This window comes from Pocillopora verrucosa, chromosome 12 (assembly GCF_036669915.1).
Source record: "Pocillopora verrucosa isolate sample1 chromosome 12, ASM3666991v2, whole genome shotgun sequence".
NCBI lineage: Eukaryota > Metazoa > Cnidaria > Anthozoa > Scleractinia > Pocilloporidae > Pocillopora > Pocillopora verrucosa.
The window spans coordinates 9,985,935-10,011,020 of record NC_089323.1 but is presented as its reverse complement, the minus strand read 5'-3'; the positions used below and the strand labels follow the sequence as shown (position 1 = coordinate 10,011,020).

Below are 25,086 nucleotides of genomic sequence, written 5' to 3'. Positions count from 1 at the left end.
TAATTATGGTAATGAAACTAAGTGGATTGCAGTTTGGTCAGACAAAGGTTCCAAAGTTCAAATGAGGCCTTAAATCACTATAAAATTGATGTTATCTTTAATCTTTTTTAAAATCCAAGCTTTCGCCGATTCACAGCATCATCAGGGATGAGAAAAAATTTCTGCATAAGGCTTAAATACAACTGTAGAGTGAAAACGTGTGGAAAGCAAAAGAATACGAGGTGAAAAATATATGATAAATAATAAGGTACAAATATGACTAAAAACGGATAAAACGATCTTATGAGCGAGTGTCTTGTGAGCGTAAATACATAAAGAGTCTCTCTAGATATGACAAAATATTCATTCGAACAAAAGGTCCGCGAATTCGCTACATTCCTCTCGAGAGCTAAGGGTAGGTTTGTATATTCGTATGTAGAATGCTTCGAACCGTATAATTGTCTCTATCGTTTCGATGCCTTTGTGGACTTTGTTTTGGCACTTTGAGATGTTTCTTTACGGAGGAGTTTTCATTGTCCATGTGTTCTCTTCAGTATACGATCTTGGATGAAACGTGTCGTGCTTCCGATGAAGTGTTGACTGCAGTTGCTACACGCAATTTGATGAACAGTGTTTCTTAGTAAAAACAATTTGGTGCTGGATACGGGGAAGTTGTTCTTCGTACATATCCGTTCCGTATATTGTAGCAAAAGATGGTGCGATTTGTAAATAAATCGCACTGATGAGTGCTAATCAGATTCCAACCGAAAGAGGAATCTTAATTGACAATCAATTCTTGTTCATAAGCTTGTTGCGCAGTTAAAATCAACAATCGTGGTGTACTTTTCCTAGGGAAAGATATCTCTGGGTTTCTTGTTGATACTTTTAGAACGCGTGTTTCTCTATTTTCAAAATTTTCAGTGCTTTATTTGCATGAAACTTTTGAACTTTTCATCACTGCAAAGTCCACATCTGTGAGAGTTTTCTTAAACTTGGAGATTATCTCAAGATTAACCGTCGTGCTTTCGATTGTTTAGTATAAGGTCAGATGTGCCTGCTCGATCTCCCATAGAGCACAAGTGTAATGTCAGCTCCCAAGGTTAAGGTGATTCCTCAGAAAAAAAAGTTATCGAACAATTTTTTTTTAAAACGTGCCTACCAATGTCTGTTTTGAAATTAATAATAAAAAAGATAGGTCACCGTGTTTAGGAGATATAACGGGCCAAACTTACCCCATTGATGTCTGAACTGGCACTGATTACGCGCTTCATTTCATTGGTTCATTTTACATTTTGAGATAGCTTGAAACAAAAGTTTTTATAGTAATATTTGAAAAAACTTGATACGTAGAAACTTTTGAGCGTATGTAACAATTTAATATATAATTTGAGGAAAAATCACGCAGTTTTTAACGACTTCGACTCAAAATGTTCCTCGAATCGCAACTTAGAAGGTCATAATTTGCATCCTCAAGTAACGGGCTTTGTGCACGCTTTTATCGACATCGTTTTTTCCCTTCGATGATCTTTTTTTTAATGTCTCCAATTTAAACGGGATGATTTGTGCAACAAAATTATGCGATAAAATATGTCACCGTGCTCGTTAAAGAGCTAAAGATATCTTACCTCTTTACCTGGTCCATTTATTAAAAAGCAGTACAATGTTTTCAGAATGCGCGCGCTTATTCGCCTGATTACGTGATTGAGGAACCTCCTTAAGAAACAAAACTAAATCGAAATATAAGTGCGTGGTAATATTAGTTGAAATTGGAGTAGCAATTGGAGTTAGTAGACGTTTTAACAACGAAGCAAAGGCACATAAAAAGGAGAAGCTATTAGAGAGTTTTTAGATCCACGTTTATTGCCAAATAAGTGTTAACGTAAGCTGTTAGGAGTCACGGAGCCCGACTCCCGTTCGCCGTTTGCAGTCCATGTTTGAACTTCGGACAAGGCAATTTCAGATAGGTCAATTCCCTTAGCACTTTTCTTTTGTTGTTCTTATGTTTGCCTTGTAAGTATACGAGATGAAGTCTCTTCTTTTTAGCAGTTCTGAGCAGCTGATGGATATGAGTGGTATTTGGTTCGACACATTTTAACGATTATCAAGAATATTTTTTTTACCTTCTCCAACAACGCGGTTTGACATCCAGGAATTGGCAATTTGGCAATTCTATCGAAGTTTTGCAGAGGAGTGTGTACGATTTTTTACAACTCTACGGATTAATCGATCTCCCACCTGCGAATACTACCATTTCCTTACCTTTATTTGGGCTGGTGAAGATAAAAGTTTTTTGAATGGTTTATCCAGATATTATTGTTTATCGCATGTATCGATGGTGCAAACCATGTTCAAAATCTAACTTACATGATAAAGTCACGTGATACGTTTACCAATGGAATCAACTGTTTATTTTTGAGTCAATTTTATTTTGAATGCTACTCTCTATTAAAAGATATTAAATCCATAGTAAATGAACGAAAGTGGAATAGTACGACGAAATAAGTTGTAGTGAGGTTGTGTATTCAAATTGACTCTTAAGAAATGCTTAACAAGGTGAGGCAGTGCTCTCTGCTTTATATCAACCACGTAGAGCAGCATTAAGGGTAAAACTTACACATCAAAAAGCTATTTTAATGACTCTCTATTCATACTTAGTTAATTTTTCTAATAGGTACGGGTCGACATTTCCGTTTTCTTTTTAAGATAACAGACTTCAGTCTCTTACAATTGCAAGAATACGCTCTCGTTCGTAAGTTCCCGCTAAGGAGCCATGCATTATAAAAGTATACTAGGTATAATTTAGAAGTGTTAGTTAGATCTCAAATTGCTGAAACGTTTGAATTTTTTTCTTCGTATTAGCTATGGAGTGAAGCATTTGAATATTACAAGCAACATTGGCTTTTTAAAACTGTTCACGAAATTTAGTCAATTTTTCTTAAAAATTAGAGAAATGTCGAGCTGACGAAGTAAAACTTTACCAGTTATAGTGGCTGCCAAAATAAACATGTGAGAAACATTCACATCTGTTTTCGTACCTCATGAATGTAGCTGTAGATCAAAACTGAATGTATCCCCTAGTACAGTGCCCGTTACAAAATTGAGGAGTCCTTCCATCTAGGAAAGTTTTTAACAGATTTAAACATGAATATTGCATCCATACGACAGAGAAAAATAAGTCGGCGTTTACTGGGTAATATCCTCTGCGACAGCCTTCAGCCAGTATGTACGCATCCTTCCCTTGCCCTGCACCAGAAAAAGTAGAAATGTAAACTAAGAATTACTTATGAAATTGAAAAAGCTTCTGTTGTCAGGGTATTGATTAACTGATATTCTAATTCAAGATATGGTTTTAGCGCTTGGTTCACAGGTATTTTGAACTAATGAAAATTTTTTGTATAGGAAACACAAAACCTTTCCTAGGATAAACCATTTTCTTTAGTGGTTAGGCCTACAAGAGCAACAAAGTTACATGTACCTTAACCTCTAAATAGGTCCTGAATTCGGCTTCGTAGCATCCAAGCTGGTCCAAAATGTCTTTGGTGTATTCTGTTATATGTATTTTTTGAGCTAAGAAAAGAAAATGAACAAGCCAAGAGGTAACTCACTCTTAACCTAATGAAAGAAAATTGCAGCTGCAGCCTAATTCTTTTGGATACATAAACTAACATATTGGCACTCTCCAAACTCTCGACTAAGTCCTCCAAGTTCCTGTAAACTACAACACTCACACAAGTGATCTGCATTTAACGAATCATTGTTAAAAAGTTCAACTGAATGATAAGACAACGAGCCTCGTTGACTGCACGTAAGTGTAACAACAGCCAGTTGCACATGAGCCTAATATTTGCTTAACTCAGTCTCAGTCTGTAACTCAGTGGTAGAGAATCGATGCGCGACATCCGAAAGTCTAAGGTTCTTTTTCTTATGAAGACTCAGAATCTGTTTTTTTCCCACGTTCGTGACAAAACTCCTTCCTTGATTCGTCAAATTTGTCATCTTTGTTATTCCAAATGAATGTTATCGAATTAGCTTTCAGCCTGAGAACTGAAGACTTGATGCTGCATGTCCACTACGAATAGATGCTATTCCACCCAGCCTGCGTATGCTCACGTAGAGAACGAAAAAGATGTTATACAAGTTCATTGCGCGACAGAGGCTCACGTACTGAAAAGCAACTAATTCATGACAACTTTACTTAAATCAGCAGTTTGATTAAAAAAAAAGTGTGTGAAGAAAAGCGCCACTCCTTACTTTCCTCACTTTATTCCACCACTGATTCGAGTTACTTACGTTCTCCCGTGGTTTGCATTCGTGAAGCAGTGTTCACTGTATCACCAAACAAACAATATCGAGGCATTTTGGTGCCAACAACACCAGCGACGCATGGTCCTAGACGGAAGCATTCGATCAAAATTAAGAAGAAATTGCTTAAATCGTAAATACTAACCATAAGGCTTTTTTTTTTACATTATTACGACACGATGTTAGCCATTAGTGTGTAGCACAAACGCAGCAAACAGTGCTATTAATTACTTCCGAGCAGCCAATGAGAAATAAAGCGGCTTTCTCAGCATTGCACTGCACATCCTGTGCTGCGCATCAAAATCACATCATTAGGCGAGTAATTAGGCGCACTTTCTGAGATCATGGTATTGTTTTTCAATCAATGAACGGAGTAAACAAGTAAAATGTTTTTTTGCTCTTGAACGTGCACGGTGGCCTATATTTTTAAGCGCATGAGTTTGGTGTGCATATTATCCCCTTTTAATTTGGTAAATTAAAAAATTACTAGAGGGAAAAAAGATATGGCTAAAATCATGCACGAGGCTCGAGGATGCAAATTATGAACTTAAAAGCAACGATTCGAGAGATGTTTTGATCGCGTGATTGTTCACAAAATTAATTGTGTGTTACATTGTTCTACACACTCGAGACTTCCTACCTATCAAGTTTTACGCAAAAACACTTGATTCCAGCGACCAAAAAAAGTAACGTGAACCGATGAAATGACCTGCGTGATAAGTACCAGTACAGGCATAAATGGGGAAAGATTGACTTATCATATCTCTTAAGCAAGCACAGCTCCCTATCTTTTTCATTGTAGTTTTTGAAACAGGACACGTCACTCGCCTTTCGCGCCACTCGGTCAGGTGTATGACTAAGGTCGTTTGTCGGATTTTTTCAGATTTTGGCTCCTAAAACACTGAAAAACCCGTATCGCTTACAGAGAGTGACGTTTAAACTTTCTTAGAAGGGGAAGAAAGCTGACATACTAAAAGAAAAAAACCGAAAGTTATGCATTCAGTGGCTTTGGTTAAGAAAAAAAATCGACGACTAGCAGATTTGTCCTAAGCCAATTTTAGCCGCGTACCTGAAAGATTTCTTCTGTCGGTAAGGACCAAGTCAATAACTCAGAATTTTGTTTTTGTAGTGATTCAACGCATGTTTTCATCTCGAGTGAGCCAGCGCACTTTTCGATTTTAACTCGGGGATTGTCGATCCTTTTCATTCATTAACACAGTCGACATTTCTTGTCAGCAAGGGGCTTTTGCACGTATATGATAAATAAACAATACTTGATTGCTTGTAGATATGAACTATCTCTTCTCGTGTTCGACTCGACATCTCACTCGTTCGCTGCGCTCACTTGTGAGCTATCGAGTTTAACACTCGAAGATAAATTCCATCTCTAAGCGCACCTATGCATTATCTCTATTTTCTAGGAAATCATTTTAACTGCAAGTTTCTGTATATTTACCAAAACGAAACATATTTTAACCTGTACTTACCAGTATTTATTCCAATCCGCACTGAGAGTTTTCCTGTAGAGAACTGTGGCAGCTCCATTTCATCCACTGCCGTAAGCAAATCAAGCGCCATGCGAGCTATTTGGTCAACGTGTTGAATGCCATTCCGTTCGGGAAGCCCAGATGCAACCATGTATGCATCACCAATGGTCTCCACTTTATATACGTCATAAGTATTGATGCGCTCATCAAAAACACCATACACGGCGTCTAGCATGCCTGTTACCTAAATCGATATATAATTTTTCGTCAGTATGGACCCTCGTCAGTACTCGGTTCTAGCAAGCTAAGCATTGTTTTTAGATTTGCTTTATCCTAAGAGCAATAAGAGACTTTCATCTCGTAGTTCTTTTGAGGGATTGTAGCCATGCAGAAGTAGCTTCCCTCCTTACAAAGTCTTTTCTGCCCATTCAGTAATGGAAGCACCCTTTCTTAGAAGGAGAAAAATCTCCCAAATTCTATTGAGCGTTAAAATGATTATTTAAACCCGTACCTGTAAAGGAGTCATGACAGAACACATCTCCGTAAAGCCGACGATGTCACTAAAGAATATTGTGACACTTTTAAAGTACTCGGCTGGAACTTGCTGCTTTTTCTTAAGCATCTCAGCGACAGAATGAGGAAACATTTGGTAAAGGAGTGTATCTGCTCGCCTCTTCTCTTCTTGTAGCTCCAAGGTCTTTTGTGCCAGCTTGAATGTGTAGTTTTGAATCGTCCCGGTCATTCGGTAAACGGAAATTACCAGGAAGGGAATCAAAAGGAACGCAAAAATGAGAAACGACAATCGCATGGCCAAGTCTGACTTTTTAGATTTCTTTGTGTCTTCCAGGCGTTTTCTGAGGATGTCACCTGCATTATTTTGTACCTTGAACAACTTGTTAAGGTACTTCGTCATGAGATCGAACCAATCTTCGCCTTTTTGTGCTGACCCATTGCTGGCTTTGTTTGTGAAAATTACACTTCGGTTTTTCTCAATCGAAGCTAACAGGTCGTCGTTTACATTTTGATCTAACTCCATACTAATCTCGGGCATTAACATTCCACTCGACTTCAAGTATTCTCCTCCGAGTATACTGTGGTTTGCATAATACACAAGGTTTGTGTTGTTGAATTGTCCCTTTGCGAAAAAGGATCCACCAAGCGCTCGTTCTATGCCAATTTTATCCTTCCCGGTAAGGAACATGTAGTAACCAATCATATCCACGTTGATCTCCTGGGAGGTATTTTTGATCGTGTCAAAGAACCAATCAAGCATCAAGCTGATTGGATGAGTATAGAACTGAATTTGACCGTTCGGTTCGCCGCTTGTACAGTTCTCCCCAACATAATTCCTGTGAACCTTCAAATGTTCGTGAAAACGGTTGACACTGGTAAGGAAAGGTGCAATGGATAGGTGCAAGAATGGCCACTTCGTTTCTTCCAGAGCCTTGTCCGTTTCTTTTCGGGCATTGTTCATTTTGTCGTAAACGCTTTGCGTTATTTTTCCTGAACTTCGGGAACTGAGGCACAATACAGTAAGGCCACGCTCTATTTGCAAGCGATGAATAAGATATGCCACCTGAAGACTTGATTGCAACTTATCTTCCATTTCGCTTGCTAAATTAATACTCTTGTGTGCCTGGCGGACATCCTCAGCGACGAAGATGAGAAGGCCGAGCACGGCTATCATCGCCACACCGATGATCTTCAGCGACTGCATGCGACGGCCAGCCGATGTGGTAACGTCGTATCGCCAGCATGAACGAAATAAGCCAGCCGCTTTATTGACTGCCATTTGTGTAATTATTCAAACTAAAATATGAAAGAGAGAAAATTGAGTGACCTAGCTACTGACAGTCTATCTCCTTCCACCTGCTTTCGATTGAATTGCACTTCTATAATCAACCCGTTGATTTGAAAATCGGTTCAGTAGATCGATATTTGTCAAAAAGATGGAGTATTTAATAACTAACAATGCATGCACGAAGTCATTCAGACAAGAAAATTAAGATGTACAGTTTTTGATTAAAAAGAACGCTAAACTGAGTGGGAAGGCAGAATGAGTGTTACATTCACTCGAAGGAAAACAATTTTTTAAAATTGAAATCATATACCATGAACTGATGATGTCAAATCTAGAATAGGAATGCTACGAGAGCAACAGATTAAAGGGAAAGCAGTAGCCCTAGAAGCTTGATGCCCCTCTTTTTGAACTTGAATAGCTTGCCATGAAAAAATGACAAAATAGAGAGAAAAAAGCACACTTCTTAGCCTCCGATCTTTCCACGTAAGTGTTAAGACTACCTATTTCTAAAGTTTAACACATTTCTTTTTAACATGGAAATATTGACGATTGTTCACGACAGACTCAGGAAAGTGTGAGACTAATCGGTAACGAGTATTTCAATTTTAAGACTCAAAGTGCTAGAATACCGTATTAGTTTTTGCCCTACTCGGCAATAAACAAAGAGCTACGCGTACTGATAGTGACCAGATGCCTTTCTTCTTGAGTGTTCAGAAACGATTCTTTGACGCGCATTTTGCCAAACTAACTACTGCGCACGATGATTCTCGCGTTTAAGGATGCCTTAAAAATATCTCCTCGGAGCGAAAGCTATTTTTAAGAAACGAAACCATAGAATAATCCTTCACTTTGTAAACAAACCTCCGGCGAGATTTTTAAACTGCGGGGAATTTTCTCTCGCTAATTAAAAAATGCGACTGAAATTTTGTACTTATCAATAGAGCATGACTCTATAAATCCAGATTTCGTCAAAGGTTTTTCATGTCAGGGTATCAAGAAAACTTTACATTTAAAAAATTCAGAATAAAAAGGAAATTACCTTCAAATCAATCCGATACCAAATTTTACAGAGTAAACTGCGTAGCTTCCGACTGTCATCTCAATTTCCAAAAATTACACACTCCGACAAAAATGCTCAGTTTGAATTTCCAGCCTGTTTCTACATAACTACTCAGATAAGATTTGCAGTCAAACTTACTGGTTCGTTAAAGTTGCTCAGATATGTTAACAATTGAAAATTTCGTTATGTGTCACACTTGGTGATGTACTTGGCGCCTTCAGCATTTACAGAAAAAAGTGAAGGACGTTAATCGTAATTTTTGCACAAATTCAGCATGGGGCTTTGGCTATGAAAGTTCCCTTCTATAGCCTGTATTCTTGGATTGTTTTTTACCAGTCTCCTTACAGAATGCAGAGGAAGCTATGGTTTAAAATTCTAAATTTACATTTTCATATTTATGAATTACGGAGGAATCACAAATGTAATTGTAAGGATCGATGTCTTAGCTAAAACATGCAATTTTCAAACTTAAAAACAGCAGAAATCACTCACAAACACATCCATGCAATATAAGAACGTGTTTTGCGCGGTTAGTGCTGCTTTCCTCCTGAGTACAAAGGGACCGCTAAACACCCTGAGCTAAAAACTCTAAACTTACCACTTTAAACCCTTCCTCCATTTTACCTTCAAACGTTTTACGGTCGCTGAAGAAATTTTTTAGTAGGGTCTGTTTTTGTGAACTGCGTTTTCGCATCTTTCATAATAAGTGGAACTGCGAACACCTGTTTCGCCTTAATTGTCAAAGGTAAAGGCAATGAAACCTATGCAAATGAGTGCAAGAGAAATTGATATTAAAATATAGCTGCATGTCTTTGACTGAGCCAATTTGTTTCCACATAATACCTGCGATTATAAAACTGATAGTAACGTCAGATGGGGCATATAACTAAAAACAATTACTTTCTTTCAGTTGTGAGACTCTTTTGTGCTCAAGAAGCTTTAGAAATTGTTAATGAATGTGATGTCCGTCCGCTTATCAGCCTTAAATGCCGAAATATTTAGTACTGGCATATTAACATTCAGTTTCTCTTTAGAAAGCAGTGATCAGCAATTAACCAACTGTCTAAAGATAACCTAAAAATGCAACTTGTGTTTCTTGCGCTTCAAGCGACTGGGCTTTTGAAACCAAAGATTCAATAACAACTTTTGTCATATCCAGAAAAGATTTCATCAATGAAAAGTAGTCTTAGCAAAAAACAGAATAATCCTTGCTTTGTATCAGGCCTTTCCTGTGAGTTCTTATCTGCGTCATTCGGTGACTAAACGCATTGAAACATCCTTATCAAGTAAAGGAAGCAAGCTTGCAGGGAACTCTTTAACTCTTAGAGGTAAACAGTGTGTAAGTTTTACTTGCCCTCAGAAAAAAGAAAGTAAAGAACAATCCTCATCCGCTGAACAGATAGTAGCTCGATACATGGACAAAGTTGTGGAACTGACCAACAAAGAAAGAATGTTATCAGTTTGGAGAGTGCACTTTCAGATCATAGAATTAAACATATTCAAAGAATTCTTCGTGCTTCACATGAAAAGCTTGACAAACTATTTAGGCAAAAAAGCTTTTGAAAGACAAGCAGCTTTCTTCCGATAGCCTTTAAGCACTAAATTCCTGACCACTGTGGGAACATTAAAACGACTGTGTGAAGTAGGAAAGAAGCTTTCTTTTTTTTACATTTTAGACAGACTGCGTTTTTCCCAGCGGTTTCAGCCTGAATTGCTCTGAAGCATTAGCAACTTCATTGTACTCCCGACACGTTTAAATTTACCAATTGAAAGACGACTCGTGAACCTGATGGTTGAGATCCGCTGGGCTGACAGCTAAATAGTTATCATTTTAAGAGGTTCCATCTCTTTAAAGAAAAAACATTTTTCAATTTTTATTGTGGCTTTTTTTTTTAAATTTTATCAATCTTATCTTTTTCATCTTCAAAAGACATGGCCAATTTGGTTCCCTTAGAATCCATCGTTAAATAGCCCCACCAGGAGCAATGACAATTAATTTTACTTGCTATTACAAGAAAATGTTATCCGGTTTATTGACAGGTTTCAAGGGAATGGAACCGTAGTAAAATAGAATTGATAATGGCGTCTTGTGTCTTGGTCTCTGGCTCAAAATGACGTGTATTGCGAACATTAGAATAAATCAGGAAACGAAGAGAAAAGGAATAAATTAGAAATTTGCCGGCGTTATTTCTTTTAATGTATTTTACTTGGGTTTTCTTTTGCAAACTCCTATATTATCATCTATAATACTTAAACTGCTCCGAATAACTATAAGAAATACAATGAAATCCTCAGCAGTGAAGCCATTTCTGGTCGATTTCTATTGGGATGCTACAGAGGGAAAGAAAACAAACGAAAAAAATAACCGTCAGTTAGTTTCAATCACGAAAAAACGTTGTCGTTAATCGTTAAAATTTGTAGCCAATGTATCCTAAACAATTTCCAATTTTAAACTTACTGTAAAGCTCTGGAATAATGCTTTATAAAAGGAAATAGGTTATTTTTAATAGTGAGAGATGATGTTATTCGGTTTACTGACTGGTTTCAAGGGAATGGAACCAGCCATACTCGAATAAAAAAACCCGAGTGCTCCCAAAAGGAGCACTACTTTGGACGCTCTATCAATTAGCTCTAGGACACTCGTGGCAACACGTTGTTTTAAAAACGTTTATTGAGATTGTCACGCGTCCGAAGTATTTTGAGGCTAGCTTCGCACAAAAAAGACAATTTATTGACCAACTTATATAATGTCATCTCTACACCAGTCTGATGAAACCATGAGGAAGCAAAGTGATCAGCATCATGTCTTCATTGTAAATCATCTGCATAATCGCATTTCTTTCTTTGTTTTGTTTTGTTTTGTGCCCTAACAACATCAAGTCGGTAAAGCAACGATTCAATACTGCGACTCCAATATCTGTGTAAAATTCTACTAACCCAATATACAGTCGGCCCAAGGAAATTTCATTCCTTCTGGGTGCGTTTTCCACTTGCCCTCGCGCCTGATATAAGAGTTAGCATGGGGTCTTTCAGGATCAGAAACGTAGCCATCATTACATTTCACTTGGCACAGAACGTCAGACCCAAAACGTATGCAGTGCAGCTTTGCGTGAGCTGGGGGTGCTACAGTCACCAAGTTATCAACTGTTAAAAACCGGCAAAGAATTGGAGTCGAAAGTTCCTCAATACACCTCGAAAAAAATTTAAATTGCATGCGTGTAAACTCTAAAACTTCTTTCCACCGACACAACAACTATATGGCAGTAGAAAAATTGTTTTATAACGCCTCTCATACTTACGCATTTAATTTGACTGTAATTTTCCCCTTGTAAAATTGCATCCTTATAGCAGCATCGGGTGACATCAGTGTCTCCACATATTTTTCAGCGTTTAAACCAGAGAAAGTCAAAAGTTAAAAAAATCTTACCGGCTATAACAGTCCAGCAGAACAGAGCAACACAGGCGAAAGCGAATTTCTTCATAACTGAGCTCTCAACAGTGAAAAATAGGTAAAACCCTCGGTAGCGTAGAGCAGAGATTTTCAAACACCACACTGATGTGCCGCACGATTAATGTCGATTAATTTTGACCCCAAAATAATAAATATCAGACAATTAAGGAAAACGTCAGCCAACAATGTACACTTTTTACTAAAGCAGTAATGTACAAGTGAAAAAGGTTACCTAGCTGCCATTAGTCATTGGACGGCAGCGAAAGCTGAGAAAACTCAAAAGTACTTTGTTTGAACAATGATAAAATAGTTAGTTTGGAGTCGGCATCTTTATTCGTTGCCGCAAAGTTGTCCCTATTTTTTGGCTCGACTCACGGGCTGAAAAGACTGCCCTCTAGAAATAGATAGCTTTATTGAGGTACATATTCTTCAGTGACCTTCTAAATACGATTCTAAAGAAATAAGTTATGTTTGATCTTCGGATGAATATCAAATAAAGTACTGAATATTATGATCCTCGCAGCTGAAGAAAATATTTTTTCCATACTTCTTTTCTGCAATTACTTAAATCGCAGATCAGCTGGGAGGAACATTGCTTTTCGTGAACCCTCCTTATAAGTAATCCCTCACACCCTTTATTTTCGGCCAAAACCTTCAAGCAACCGAATTTCAAAAGGATTAGTGTGAAGTTTTCAGCTGTCTTGGGCCCTGCCTTTGCTGACAGGTTAGTTCAAAACAAATAACAATGTAGTATTGAATGTGTGGGTGTTTCGTATATTTTTTCTTCGTTCTATTTTGAAATCAAGAAATCAACGCAGCGTACATAAGAAAACTCCCATTATCTTTGTAGTGTCAGTCATTAAACAAACTCTCCCATCGTAAATCAATTAGTTCTGCAACTTTCTCAATAATTGCAAACTTAAGATCTATAACATAAACTGCAGTATTTTATAACGATTGCTAATGCTGAGAAATTATTTTTACACAATTATTTTGTGTAAACGCACGATAAATTAGCGTATAAAGATTTGTCCACTCAGGTGTCGCGGCGTCACTCAATTTCATTTGAGCCAATTCGATTGAATTCATAAATAAATTGGAATACTTTGTCCGTTAAGGTTGCCTTACATAAAAACATACATGATACACATGCACCCGAAGAAATGAAGAGAAGATTGTCTTTTCACAATTAAAAAATACCTTGAGAAGAATTATACTCCCCCAAACGCCCACAAGAAATTCTAATAAATAAATAAAAAATAAATAAATCAAGGTGAAATCCTTGGCGAAAGTTCTTCATGCTAATTAAGCAAGTTGCTTTTTTAATTTTTTGTTTTCCTTTTGCGCTGAATTTAACTATTCAAAGCGCATGATATTATTTCCATCAACCCCCGGTATCCGTGAGAATGAGAAAAACAACCTCCTAGAAATAATTTAAGGAAAACCGACTAACCATCGATATAAAATAAATACAGATAGGACACTTGATTTTCAGATGATAAACAATCAAAATGATGAGAGAGATTAGTTTGTAGAAATCCGTGACGAGGGAGAATGCAAGAGAAATTGAAGGATGCAAAGGTGAGGAATATTGTGTAAGACGTGGTAACGGAGGTTCCAGGATCAAAATAATTTGCTTTCAAAGCTCACTGCCACGTAGAATTTCTGTGAAGTGATAATTGTATTCAGGACAACTACGCTTTTCGTTAACTGTGTTGAATGTTAGAATTAATTGACTCATCGGAATTCTCTGAATAGTAGTGACCTTATACGAGAGGAATCTTCAAAATGAATTTTGCAGCCTTTAAAACAATTTTGAATTCGCGTGCAATCCAACATATTATGTAGGAAAATAATGTAAACGTACCATAACTTCAGCGACTAGGGCACTATGATCTTCTCATAACAGACAGGTGTTCTGATGCAGATCTCAAGAAGTTTCTGCGAGTAGTTTGGTCAAGAGAGAAACAGCGTGAACGCTGCGTGGTTAAAAATGTGCGTATGAATAGCTTTCATTTTGTCGGTGAAGGAGATAAACATGAAACAAATCGCGGTCAATAGACTTGCCGCAGATTACCCCATTACATAAATCAAAAGGACTTTTTCCATACATCGTTTATGTGCGTTTGTCTTTAGAGATTTGAAAGTGAAAATGCCTGAAAACATTGCAAAATGACCGTCAGACTGGCTAAGTCCTACAGGCACTTTTAATTATTTAGGCCAAATGTTTTCTTCAAATCTCCTCGGGTACAAACGCAAAAATTAGGCTTTACATTCATAATACATTGAAAATGCAAAACTATCGCAATATATTAATTTTAATGAGAAAAATTTGCTGCAAAAGACTTTTTAGTAATATTTTAGAAAGCGCCGCTAATACAGCAATTATGTGTCACTCTTGTTTTAGCTTAGTGGGCTCCCTTTAGGACTTGGACGCCCTGTGCCCATCAAAGCGAGCGGTTTCAGTATCTACGCGCGCTTCCAGAGCACATTCAGGATAATTTGAAAACACTAATATACCTTTCAGGTGATGTTCACTCAGATCCGATGCATTGAGAGGAAAAATCACTTTATTGTCCTCATTCAAGGGTGAAATTCGTGCTTAATTTATGGGAGACGTTAAAATCAATTGCTATTACCATGAAAACGACAAACTAATAATCCCATCATAGCGTTTCTATTTCCAGCCCAGGCGATGTAAAACTTAAACCCACTCTTGAGCTTTCTTTCTTGATTGTAAAATTTTGAAAGCTAACGGTCAGCTAGAGAGAGGGTGAGGTTAAAATTACTAAGTTTGTATTCGTGCAGAATAGAGAAGCACGAACGATTTTATCAACAAACATCGTAATTCTAGCTTAGATGCAGAACAATAGAACATCTGGTCTTCTGAGTGACGAATGTTATCATCATTAAGGACTGCCAACTGCTCTATTTTTCGATATGTTCTCACAATACCAAATCTTTGATGCAAACAATTTTTTAACCAAATTAATGAATAAGCGATAACTACCCATTAGTGGCTTTTTATTCTGTCAAATAGTGCACTCTTACTTCAAAAGTGTTGTAGCATTTTGAAAGTATTTACTTTGCGCTATTCCTTGCTTCTATTTTGGCAAAGAGTGGAAAGTTTTAACGATGGAAAGGCATTTCAGAAATCAATTTTTTTCTTAAAAATTATTAGAGAGGATTATTCAGTCTGATCATCCGAGTTCGAGTAGCAGTTCGACGTCGGTGTATTTTAGACCTGGAAGTTCTTGTACCTCAAAGTCTTCCACTGTTACATCTGGCAATGGACATCATTTCTCAGGAAGCTAATTTAAAATTTAACCTAAAAACTAGAAATAAGTGACACACTTTCTCGACCTTCCAGCCAAAACTTCAAGAAAAAGAGCTTAGAAATAAAAAATCTACCTCTCAAAGCTACAAGAAATTTGATGGACTATTCCCTTTGACCAACCCGAAATGCGAGATTTTGTTTGCGAAAGAATTATCACTCACGTTTCCTTCGATCAAATTCAGATTAGTGTTAAACGCTAAAGGATCTGCTTAGAAATCCTTACCTATTTCCTGCCTTTGAGTTATTGTGCCTTTGAGATGATAGCGTTCCCAAACGAGTATTCAAACATCCACTTTTCAACTACCTCACATTCCTTAGGAGTAGTTTGGCTCCTAAAAAAGAAGTCACTTTTACTCAACGCTATTTGTGAGACGTCTGACGCCCTTGAGTTGCGAACCGCCCGTGGAGATTGCGTCAAGATGTCAGATGTTGTTAATGAACTATTGTGAGTAAAACTTTCGAACGACAATCAAGAAGCGGTTGCCAGGAGGTAACCAAGTTGGGGTCTAAGATCTCAAAAAAGCTAGTCTATTATTCTTACACCTGCTACGAAATGACTTCCATGGCAAAGTAAAATTGGAAAACTAGTTCAGAAGATGCATTCCCCTTTATTCGCCTTTATGAACTATTTCGCCATTAATTTATTCTTGACGAACGTGCCACCAGAGATAAGTTTGTGATAGAGATAATTTGTGCTATGGAGCAAAAGTTTATCATGAGAGCCTCACAAACATGAAAAAAGTAAATCGTAGGCGTGGTGATGAAAGTGAAAAAGGGCTGTTATGTTTCAGCCAGGGATTCGAGGTGTATCAAAAGAGAAATTTCGAGTTCCACTAACAGAAGTCCGGCGAACGACTTTGAGGTTGATACCTCGAAAGTGCCACCGCTGAGTTAAAGAAGACTGGCATCGACATTTCCATCTTTGCAAAGAGACGCGTGGTTTAAGTTTAAATTCTCGCGGAATAAAAGTTTATTTCACACATGAACCTGGTTTGATTTCATTAAGGCGAATCTCCCCCCAAAGTCAAGGATAGTTCGGTGATGTTTGATGCACTACTGACAGAAACAGACGAACAAGAAAGGTGCAAGGACTCTTAGAGCTGGAACCGCATCTGCGAAATGCATGAACCCTGGTCACAGATAGCTAAGTAACTGAAATTCTCAACCGCGCAATGATGTACCAGAAGCATTCCAAGTTTAAAACACGAACATGTGCACCTGGAGCTCTACCAGGGATGGTGTGTACCTGGTGATGGAGACGAAAAGTACGGCCTCCACTATTCAAGCCTAAAAGAAACGAGATGATAGGCTCAAAGAAAAAAACTTACATCTGGAGAAGTCTTCTCGTAAAGTAAACATGATGCTTACACATATCTAGGCTACGTTAAGAACGTCGAACCAAAGGAATTGACCAAAACTTATTGTAGCAAACCTACAAACCGCCAATGCTGTGATAGAGAGGAAGGAAGACATCTGGTTCAGGGACCTGCAAAGCACCTTGGAGACAGCATGGAAAGAAAAATAATCGTCCTGAAGTTGAATGTCATACATAGATTAGCAATGCAAACAGCCACTCTGGAATCATAAGGAAGCACGCCACTGACGCCAGAGAAGAAAACGCACATAGTTTGCAGAATGATGTCCTGAAAATAGCGTGGTTGACGAGGGCACAGTCTTCGCACACAAGGAAACACACAAGATAATTTAGTTACATCCTGATTAAAAAACTTGCAATTACATAGATCACATATGCATCCAAAGGCACTTCAAAAAGAACTCTTCGTGTAAAAAATAAAAATAAACCGAGGAGCAGATGTTAGGTCTGGTCACCATTTAGTCTTCGCGAGGCTATAACTGAAGTTAAGATGGAAGACGTAAGAGGATACATGGTAAACTGCGATACAACCGAACAAATTGGAAGAAAGGATTCCACGGTAAGTTTTGGTTCTGAGTAATGGGAGAATGAAGATGAAGAACTAACAAAAGTCCTGTAAAGATAAATGAAATCAGAGAATCTGCGAGAAATACGTGGTCAAAGGACAAAGGGAAACAAGAAAGGGGGTTAGAGAGGCCTTACAAGTAAGCACTTTGCGAGAGAGAATTACAAACAACTCAACGAGTATAAAATACTTCAAGGGAAGAATTGTAAAGGTGTTAGACAGGTAGAGGATTCCACTGATTGTTATCACTTTGCCAATTAGACACCTTTGTGGCAGTTACTATTTCTTATGACATATATTAACACACTGGCTCTGAATTAAAGTTCACTTAAAAGAAAACATGCAACATTCATCTGCTTTAAAGCTGACAAAACAGCTTTCAAATTGCCATTAAACTGGTGGATTTCATTTTTTCGAAGTCAGTATACTAAACGTTTAGCTAAAGATGTTTCGGAAGGAAGCATAATGTAAATTAAACTATCCATTTTTAATATCGTTAAAAATCTTTCAATTACTCAGTTTTGCTTTGTTTCATGGACTGATTCGTATCGCAACTTTGCTTGTTTCGACGGAAAATTAGCACTGAATGACAACATGTTTCCTTCACTCGACGATCGATTCTTCGCGCTTTTCTAGTTGACTTTTTAGACCATCAGACCCCGATCTGTTTCCATCAACAATCAATTTGAGACTCCCTCTTCTTATAATAACAACATGGATTCGATAATAAATGAAATCGTTATCAAAAGTTATCATATGCAATATTTCCTCACCATTATTTCCCAGCTCGCACTCTATAGAGGTCTATACATGACAATGGAAAAAGCTGCGTATAAAAAACTTAAAAGAGTCACTCTCTCAGTAAAATGTCTTTTTATTTCCCAAAAATCTCGCGGCACAGGGTCTCTACAATAATACATACTGTATCTGGTTTATGGATACCTTCCTTTTTTTATAAAAAAACAAATATTTGACGTTTGTTTGCTTTGACTCAAGGCAATTTCATTTTCGCCGTTTTAAATTATCAACAATGATTATCATAGATCGAGGATCGAAAAAAACTTTGATGAATCTAAATACCGTTGTAAACCACTGAGCGTTTTCAATCGCCCAAACAATTCAAATGCCAACTACTCTGGGTAAAAGCGAACAACCCATTCAGTCCATGGCATAACTCTTAATTCTGTTACAGCTAATAAATTTTGACAGACTACTCGGCTATCGCCTGTCGGTCGTAATTAGGTCAAAATAGAAATATTTGGTTCAAAATTTGTGTTTATATAGATCACACCAAAAAATACACTTTCACCTCAATGCCTCTTGTGTTTTATCTGACAGTATTCATGCTTCTCACTGTTAATAAAGTTCTGATTTTTGTTGAAATCGCCAAAAAAGTTGTATTACTTTGAGTTCTTTACGAGGAATATGTAAAACAAGTTCTTCAAGCATGACCCTTTTCAAAATTTACTGTTAGTCAATGGCGAACTGCTCGTTAATCTTCTCTCTAATCGATAGAGATGCAGAAGATGATTGAACCATCTTCACTGCTAAAGCACATAGTTACATTTTATAGCAATATAACTGAACGAATGAATATCGTGTTATGTTTCCGCCAATATTTTTAATTTACGCACCTTTCGTAGATCGAATGTACCGTTCTGTGTGTTGTCTGTTTTTTCGTTAAAATGTAACCCAATTCGGAGCCCCTGAAATATATAACATGATCATATTGGTGAATAGGTAGCTCTATGGAAGACATTCGTTATCATACCGATTAAAAATTAACATTTCACAGTACCTTCAAAAGCGACAGGCACCAGTATATACATGGGTATTGTATCGGCTGCAGTTACATTCGGTGTCACAAATAGAAACCAATATACGGCCTTAAACAGCTGCTTATACAACCCTGAATCATTAATGACGGACTAAGCGACGATGAAAACTGTGCCAGGTCTACAATAAGCTTTTATAGACTTTTAACTTGTGAGTTTGTATCAAATGATATCGATCTTGATTTTGTACTGAGTCAATATTTTTTACTTTTTAAACAGGACTGTTTAACTTGAATGGATTAGCTTTCTTTGCCCTTGTGACAGATAGGCGTAACATTCTCGAAATTACTTCTAAATGTTATATGCTACAGCAATGGTGTGCTGATTAATCCCGATCACCGTCGATTGAAACAGCCTCAAATTGTATTATTTCACTTCAGTGACCTTTAGCCATAATTTGACTAATTTGCATTAAGCGTCTTCGTAAGCTGACGAGAGACAACGTTCTAAAGTGACTATGATTTGACAGAATTCAGCTGGCTCGTTGAACAATTTAACAGAACTAGATGGCTATTAAAATTAAAATTGTTCCATTCCATAAAAAGTGGAAATAAAGTTTGAATTTAAGTAAAAAAAATTCACAGCTTTGACAGTTAAAACAATCGAAAGTTCGTATTAGAGAACAGGCTCTTTTAAAGCAGCTATAATTACCATAATGAGTCATGCAAAGTCTTTTGGTAAGTTTACAATTTAAAAAACTCCCTTGGAGGAGGCTTTTCACTTTTAAGATACAAATCCTTAAATTCACAACACAAAATTTTACGTTCTGTAAGTTCTATCGAATAATAATTACCATTAGAGATTTGACATATATTTCCTATCAAATGTCTTTGAAATTCTCAACCTTGGGCCTCTTTTCACCAAAAAAGAATTTCTTTCAGTTGCTAACAAAACACTGTTTCCATTAAAAAGGCTCTCTGTCTGATCCTTCTCGAGGGTTTTAAAAATTTTCCTGTCGACCGAGGTTAACTGAAACAGTTAATTGCTTTCATAGTGCGACCGCTATAAAAGCGTTTCGATTGTCTTCTCAGACGACCCTGCCACACAAATAGTTAATCAACGCTGAAGTTGAGGGGTTTGAAATTTGGATTTTAAATTATTCGTTTTCACTTTATCAGGGAAGTGATTTTAAAATTCTCTATCCAGCTTCTTGGAAGAAGAAAAGTTATACCCTTGGACTTTCCCCAATGATTATGAAAGATCTATGGCTAGATTCCTGGGTTTAAGCATGGTAACGAACTCATCAGCCTCAAACTATACATGTGTGATTCTGAAAAGAGAATTCACTGATGAACCTGGTAACTGTACCTTGATGTAGGAAAATAGAAGACGCGGCCTATGAACGAGCATAATTCATTTTCCGAGACTAACAACTGTTTCACATTGATTGTCACAATAACAGTTCTTCAATGAAACCGGTTTTTCAACATAACTTTGACAAATCAATGCGTAGAAAGCTATTTTGAGTTTTCATTGTGTCAAATAACAAGCTGTTTCATCGAAAACGTGAATTGATTATTGTTGTAAACAAAGAGTTCTGTCTCACTTTGCTTAAGCTTAAATGCCGTAGGTTTTAAGCTTGACAAAGGCGATCTATTTGGATTTATCTACCGAAGGGAAACCATTTGAGATTTCGCCACATTCCGGAAACTTAAGCTTTTCAAAAACGCCGTGCTCACTTCGAATTAGAGGACATATAAAACTATCTATAGAATAAGCATTGGAATACGCAACTTTTTTTTTTTCAGTTGTAAGCCTCGTGACAAAGTTAACCCTTCAAGAGTAAACTCGCTAAAAGAACGGGAACACAGGATTTATGAAGCCAAGTCTAGAACTGAAATAAAAATTAGAAATCCATCGCAAATGCATGTAGTCAGCGTTTTAATAAACAGCTTTTTTCTACGAAAATGGGATGAATCTGACAACAAAACATAGGTCTTTGGACGCGTTATAAAGTGCCCAAGAGTTCTTAATAAGTAGGATGGAATCACCCAACTTTCATTTCCTGAAGATCTTTCGTTGAAAAATTGACTGATATATTGTCAATTTGCAACTGTTTTGTCAAAGAAATTAGTGAAATTTGGCATCTATTGTAGACAATATATACAACTTAGCCCGTATTTAAAAAATTACGCCGACAGGAGCGCGATGAACCAAACAGCTCGATTTATTGTTGCAATTGATGTTCCTTTGTGTTTCACAAAGATCACTTTTAAGGCTTTGAAGTTGTTTAGGATGACTCTGGGCAAAAATACATAAATTTCACCGAATTTGAGATACGGACGGAAAAGTCAAGGATGGTCAATTATACAAGAAGTTCTGAATGCCTTAAAGTAGACTGTGAACTTTGATGGATTAACATTTTTGACAGCTTTTGTCATGTTGAACCAATCAGATTATTTGAGCCATTCTAACAAGGACTGACAGGCTTATTACATCTTGCTTAATGAGAGTATAGAGCATGCTGACCACACTGTAGTTCGTTTTGAAAATAAAATTTCTTTTGAAAATGAAAGTGGTGCGTGGGGAATTTTACGGATACTTTTTTATCAAACAAATAGAGAAGCCTTAAGTATGTTCTGTTCTGTTGTAAATCACTTAGCAAGCGGCTAGAGCGCTCAAGAAGTGGGGAGAAACACTCGACTACGTCGTTGTGCCCCAGTCGCTTCCTGCGTGCTCTCCAACAGAACAGAGCACAGTCAAGGCTTCTCTATTTGTTGAGTCTCGTTTCCTTTTAGGTCGGACTGTGCTATAACTTGTCACGGGACGTTTATCGTTTATACGTGCCTCCTTAAGCAATACAATATTCTTCATGGCAGAGCATCAGCAACCCGAATGAACGAGAGATATTGTCAACAAGAGAGGAACTGAAATCAAAGAAAATTGCATTTACAAATATTTCAAAAGCACAAAGCGCAGAGATCAATTTCAAGTACACACGGGAAAAATATAATCTATCAAGCTCTTTCCGTGAACAGTATCATTTCGCGGTCGTTGAATCAACTGTAAACTTAGTGATATCATAATTTCGAAACGGCTGCATATGACATGTTTGAATTCACTCAGCCCCGTCGCCTTGTTTCAAAAAATAAAATCCTAAAGTTTTGGGAAAATCTATCAAGCAAGTTTGGAGACCGTCCCCAAAAACTGTTTAACGGGACTTCCCCGTCATATTAGCATAACAGTAGCCATGCCGCTATTTCAAACTTCAATCCTATGGTCAACACATGTGATAAATTGGTTTGACTACGAAGAGGGAAAGTTGGTTTTTGAGCGCTTTGAAAATAGTCGGAAAACTTCTTCCAACCACCCGAAACATCAGCATATCAAAACCCGTTTTCGCGAAAATGTCTCAAAATAATATTTGACTCGCAGCGTTGGTAATGCGCTAATGCCATATTTATATGTCAAGTTACCATGACAGGTTATCTTCATTTTCGTTACGGAACGCGATTAACACATCGAGACTTAAATTAGAATTCGACAAAATCTACACAACGAAATGCTATGAAATCTTATCTGAAGGTTTGATCACATTTTCTATGGTATACCGATGCAAAAAGCCCCGAAAAATAGTACAATAAAACTCACTCTCTTAAAACGTGTCCCTGTTTTCTAAACATCTAACGAGATAGTCGTCATAATGGTAATCGATTTAATTTCGAGTTCCTTTGTTTGTTGACAAACCTACGATATTTGCCGTTTCTTTGCGTTGCTTTAGGGAGATTTTATTAGCATTGAATTTCATGGATCGGAGGTACAAGTCTACGACAAAGTCTGTTTTCCCTGACCTCAAACGACCCGATGACTTTCCTTTTTAGTGTTGTTGAGACAAAAATTAGATAAATGTATTAATAAATAATTGTGATATTCTGTACCTCTCCCCGATGGTATTTTCGCCTTCTTGCTGTCTTTTAGGTTAACACACTCTAAATGCCTGTAATATGTAAAATGAAGATATTGTCATAAAATGAATGGTATGGAAGATCATTATTTTATCATTTTTAGATGCAGAAACCAGCATTTCCCAGTACTTACCAAAGCAAAGGCCTCGACACTATATGGATTTTGAATCAGTTGCAGTTACAAACAATTCTATGGTCAGAAAACATTAGATGGCTTGAACCATCTGCCATATATGTAGGTTTTCATTCACGACAATATTTTACAATCTACATCCATCTGCTTTGAGAAAGCCTATGCAGAAATACTAAGTCTGCATTCATTCATCGTGTAATTCATCACTTTCTTCTTGTTTTCGTTAGAAAAGTTTCACGACTGTTCATTTAAAAAAAAATTTAGCGATTTATCTCAATTTGTTCCACTTCAAATATAATACGTGAGGCAATGCAGAAAGTTCCGTATCAATAGAGTTTATTACCGATGTTATCCAATCAGGCAAACTCTGGGCCAGAAAGCAGCCCTCCCTCCCTCCCCTCCCCGCTTGCAAGTTAACTACGTTATCAACAATCCCTTTTTATACTTTCTACAATTACGCGCGCTGTAGTTGTAAGCTAAACTCTTTCTTAAATGAATTTGTAATTATCTAGTCCTTCAAACACAAGAAATAAACCAAACCGTTTTGGTTGCCATCGAGTTTTTTAAGATAAGTTTAATTATAAAGACAAACAGCTGGAACAAAAAGAGTCGTATATAATTAATAAGGTTCAAGTGATAAGATTTGCATACGCTTTTTGACACGAAAAGTTATGTGATTAAAAAAAGAACTCAAATGCGATGCCAGCATACCGGGGGCTCGTTAAAAAATTTATTTCATATGAGGCTAGAAATGAGTGGTATGATTAAAATCACAAGCTAGAATAGGTGACGGAGTATGCGGTACTAGACATTGAAAAGTATTGGGGAACCCAATTGTAGAGCGATATTGTAAACAAGACGCTGCTATGATAGTAGGAAACTTATAACGATAACGAGTTATTTTTGACGAATGAGTATGCAAATAAGGCTGAATTGCATATTTTGCCAGCGCGAGATGCAACAGGGCCTGAGAACCAGGCCAGAGGTACCACAGTCGAACAAACCCATATAAAAGCATTCTTCCAGTCCGTCCATGGCTTCCTTGGTTTAGTTTTCCAGGTTTTAATCCTCCCTAATGTTTTTTTAATCGTTTATTCTATCTATTACTTCTGTCCCTCTATTATTTTCTTTGGGGAAAAAGGAAGACCTTAATGGAAACTTTTTACACAAAATAGAAAAAAAAAAGATAAAAACGATGATAATAAGAGAAAATATAGCAAAAACGAAATCCGAATTCTCGGGGAGGAATTACTCAGCCCCCAGGCCAGTTCGAAAGTCACTCCTCGTCCGCCAGCTCCAAATTGCATTCGGGGAGTGGTTTTTCGAGGGGTCTTGATGAGGGGCAACTTTGAAGGTTGACGGTTGTTTTTTGTCGATTGTTACAGTTCATGGTGGACCGTTCAATTTCAGGGCCTTTGACGGTTGGCGTCCATTAAAAAGATAGATATCTATGTGTTGATATTGAATTTATCTGTTTTATCAATGTTGTGGTAACATGCATCTTCACGCTTTTAAGATACTCATTCGGTTCTTACCATAGTATCTCAAATACCTTTAGGATACTCCTTCCTTTGAAAGGAACCTTATCATCTCGTACATCTTAGGGTTGACTTACTTTTGATTGCTTCGAGCAGCTGAATGGGACTCTTCAGATCATTTTCATGCAAATTATTATTTCTTTAAACCCTGATAGAATTAACATTTATTCTATTGTGTTTGATCGAGTGATGGGCAAATCAAGGGTGCCCATCCCCAACCCAGCGGGTCACAGGTGGCGGATAGTGAAAGGCCTTCAGTGAAGGTTAGCTCCGAAGTAGAATTCCAGACTCCAAAACAAATTGACCAAAAACACTTGC

At 37.3% G+C, this 25,086-nt stretch overlaps 1 protein-coding gene and 1 long non-coding RNA gene across 6 annotated transcripts; both read right to left on the bottom strand.

Annotated features, from left to right (window-relative positions):
* Nucleotides 1–2,461: 2,461 nt before the first annotated feature.
* LOC131786427 (uncharacterized) lies at nucleotides 2,462–23,453 on the bottom strand. 5 transcript variants are annotated; one of them, XM_059103486.2, is made up of 8 exons: nucleotides 23,231–23,453; nucleotides 23,071–23,129; nucleotides 18,992–19,063; nucleotides 6,280–7,577; nucleotides 5,769–6,012; nucleotides 4,270–4,368; nucleotides 3,455–3,546; nucleotides 2,462–3,222 (listed from the first exon to the last, which is right to left on the bottom strand). In XM_059103486.2, exons 4-8 carry the CDS (start codon nucleotides 7,558–7,560, stop codon nucleotides 3,163–3,165), a joined length of 1,776 nt encoding a protein of 591 aa, XP_058959469.2. In that variant the 5' UTR covers nucleotides 7,561–7,577; nucleotides 18,992–19,063; nucleotides 23,071–23,129; nucleotides 23,231–23,453; the 3' UTR covers nucleotides 2,462–3,162. The 5 variants fall into 5 exon arrangements, with proteins under 5 accessions (XP_058959469.2, XP_058959472.2, XP_058959470.2 ...); XM_059103489.2 differs by lacking the exon at nucleotides 18,992–19,063 and adding an exon at nucleotides 15,641–15,749; XM_059103487.2 differs by lacking the exon at nucleotides 18,992–19,063.
* LOC136277477 (uncharacterized) lies at nucleotides 10,583–12,450 on the bottom strand. The gene is made up of 3 exons (XR_010715898.1): nucleotides 12,057–12,450; nucleotides 11,567–11,773; nucleotides 10,583–10,960 (listed from the first exon to the last, which is right to left on the bottom strand). It is a non-coding gene; the product is annotated as an uncharacterized lncRNA (long non-coding RNA).
* Nucleotides 23,454–25,086: the final 1,633 nt, after the last annotated feature.

Coding starts and splice junctions, on each gene's coding strand:
- LOC131786427 (XM_059103486.2), bottom strand. CDS start 7,560: ATGGCAGTCAATAAAGCGGCTGGCTTATTTCGTTCATGCTGGCGATAC. Junction 6,013..6,279: donor CTGTCATGACTCCTTTACAG/GTACGGGTTTAA, acceptor ATATCGATTTAG/GTAACAGGCATGCTAGACGC. Junction 3,223..3,454: donor GGACCTATTTAGAGGTTAAG/GTACATGTAACT, acceptor TTTCTGGTGCAG/GGCAAGGGAAGGATGCGTAC.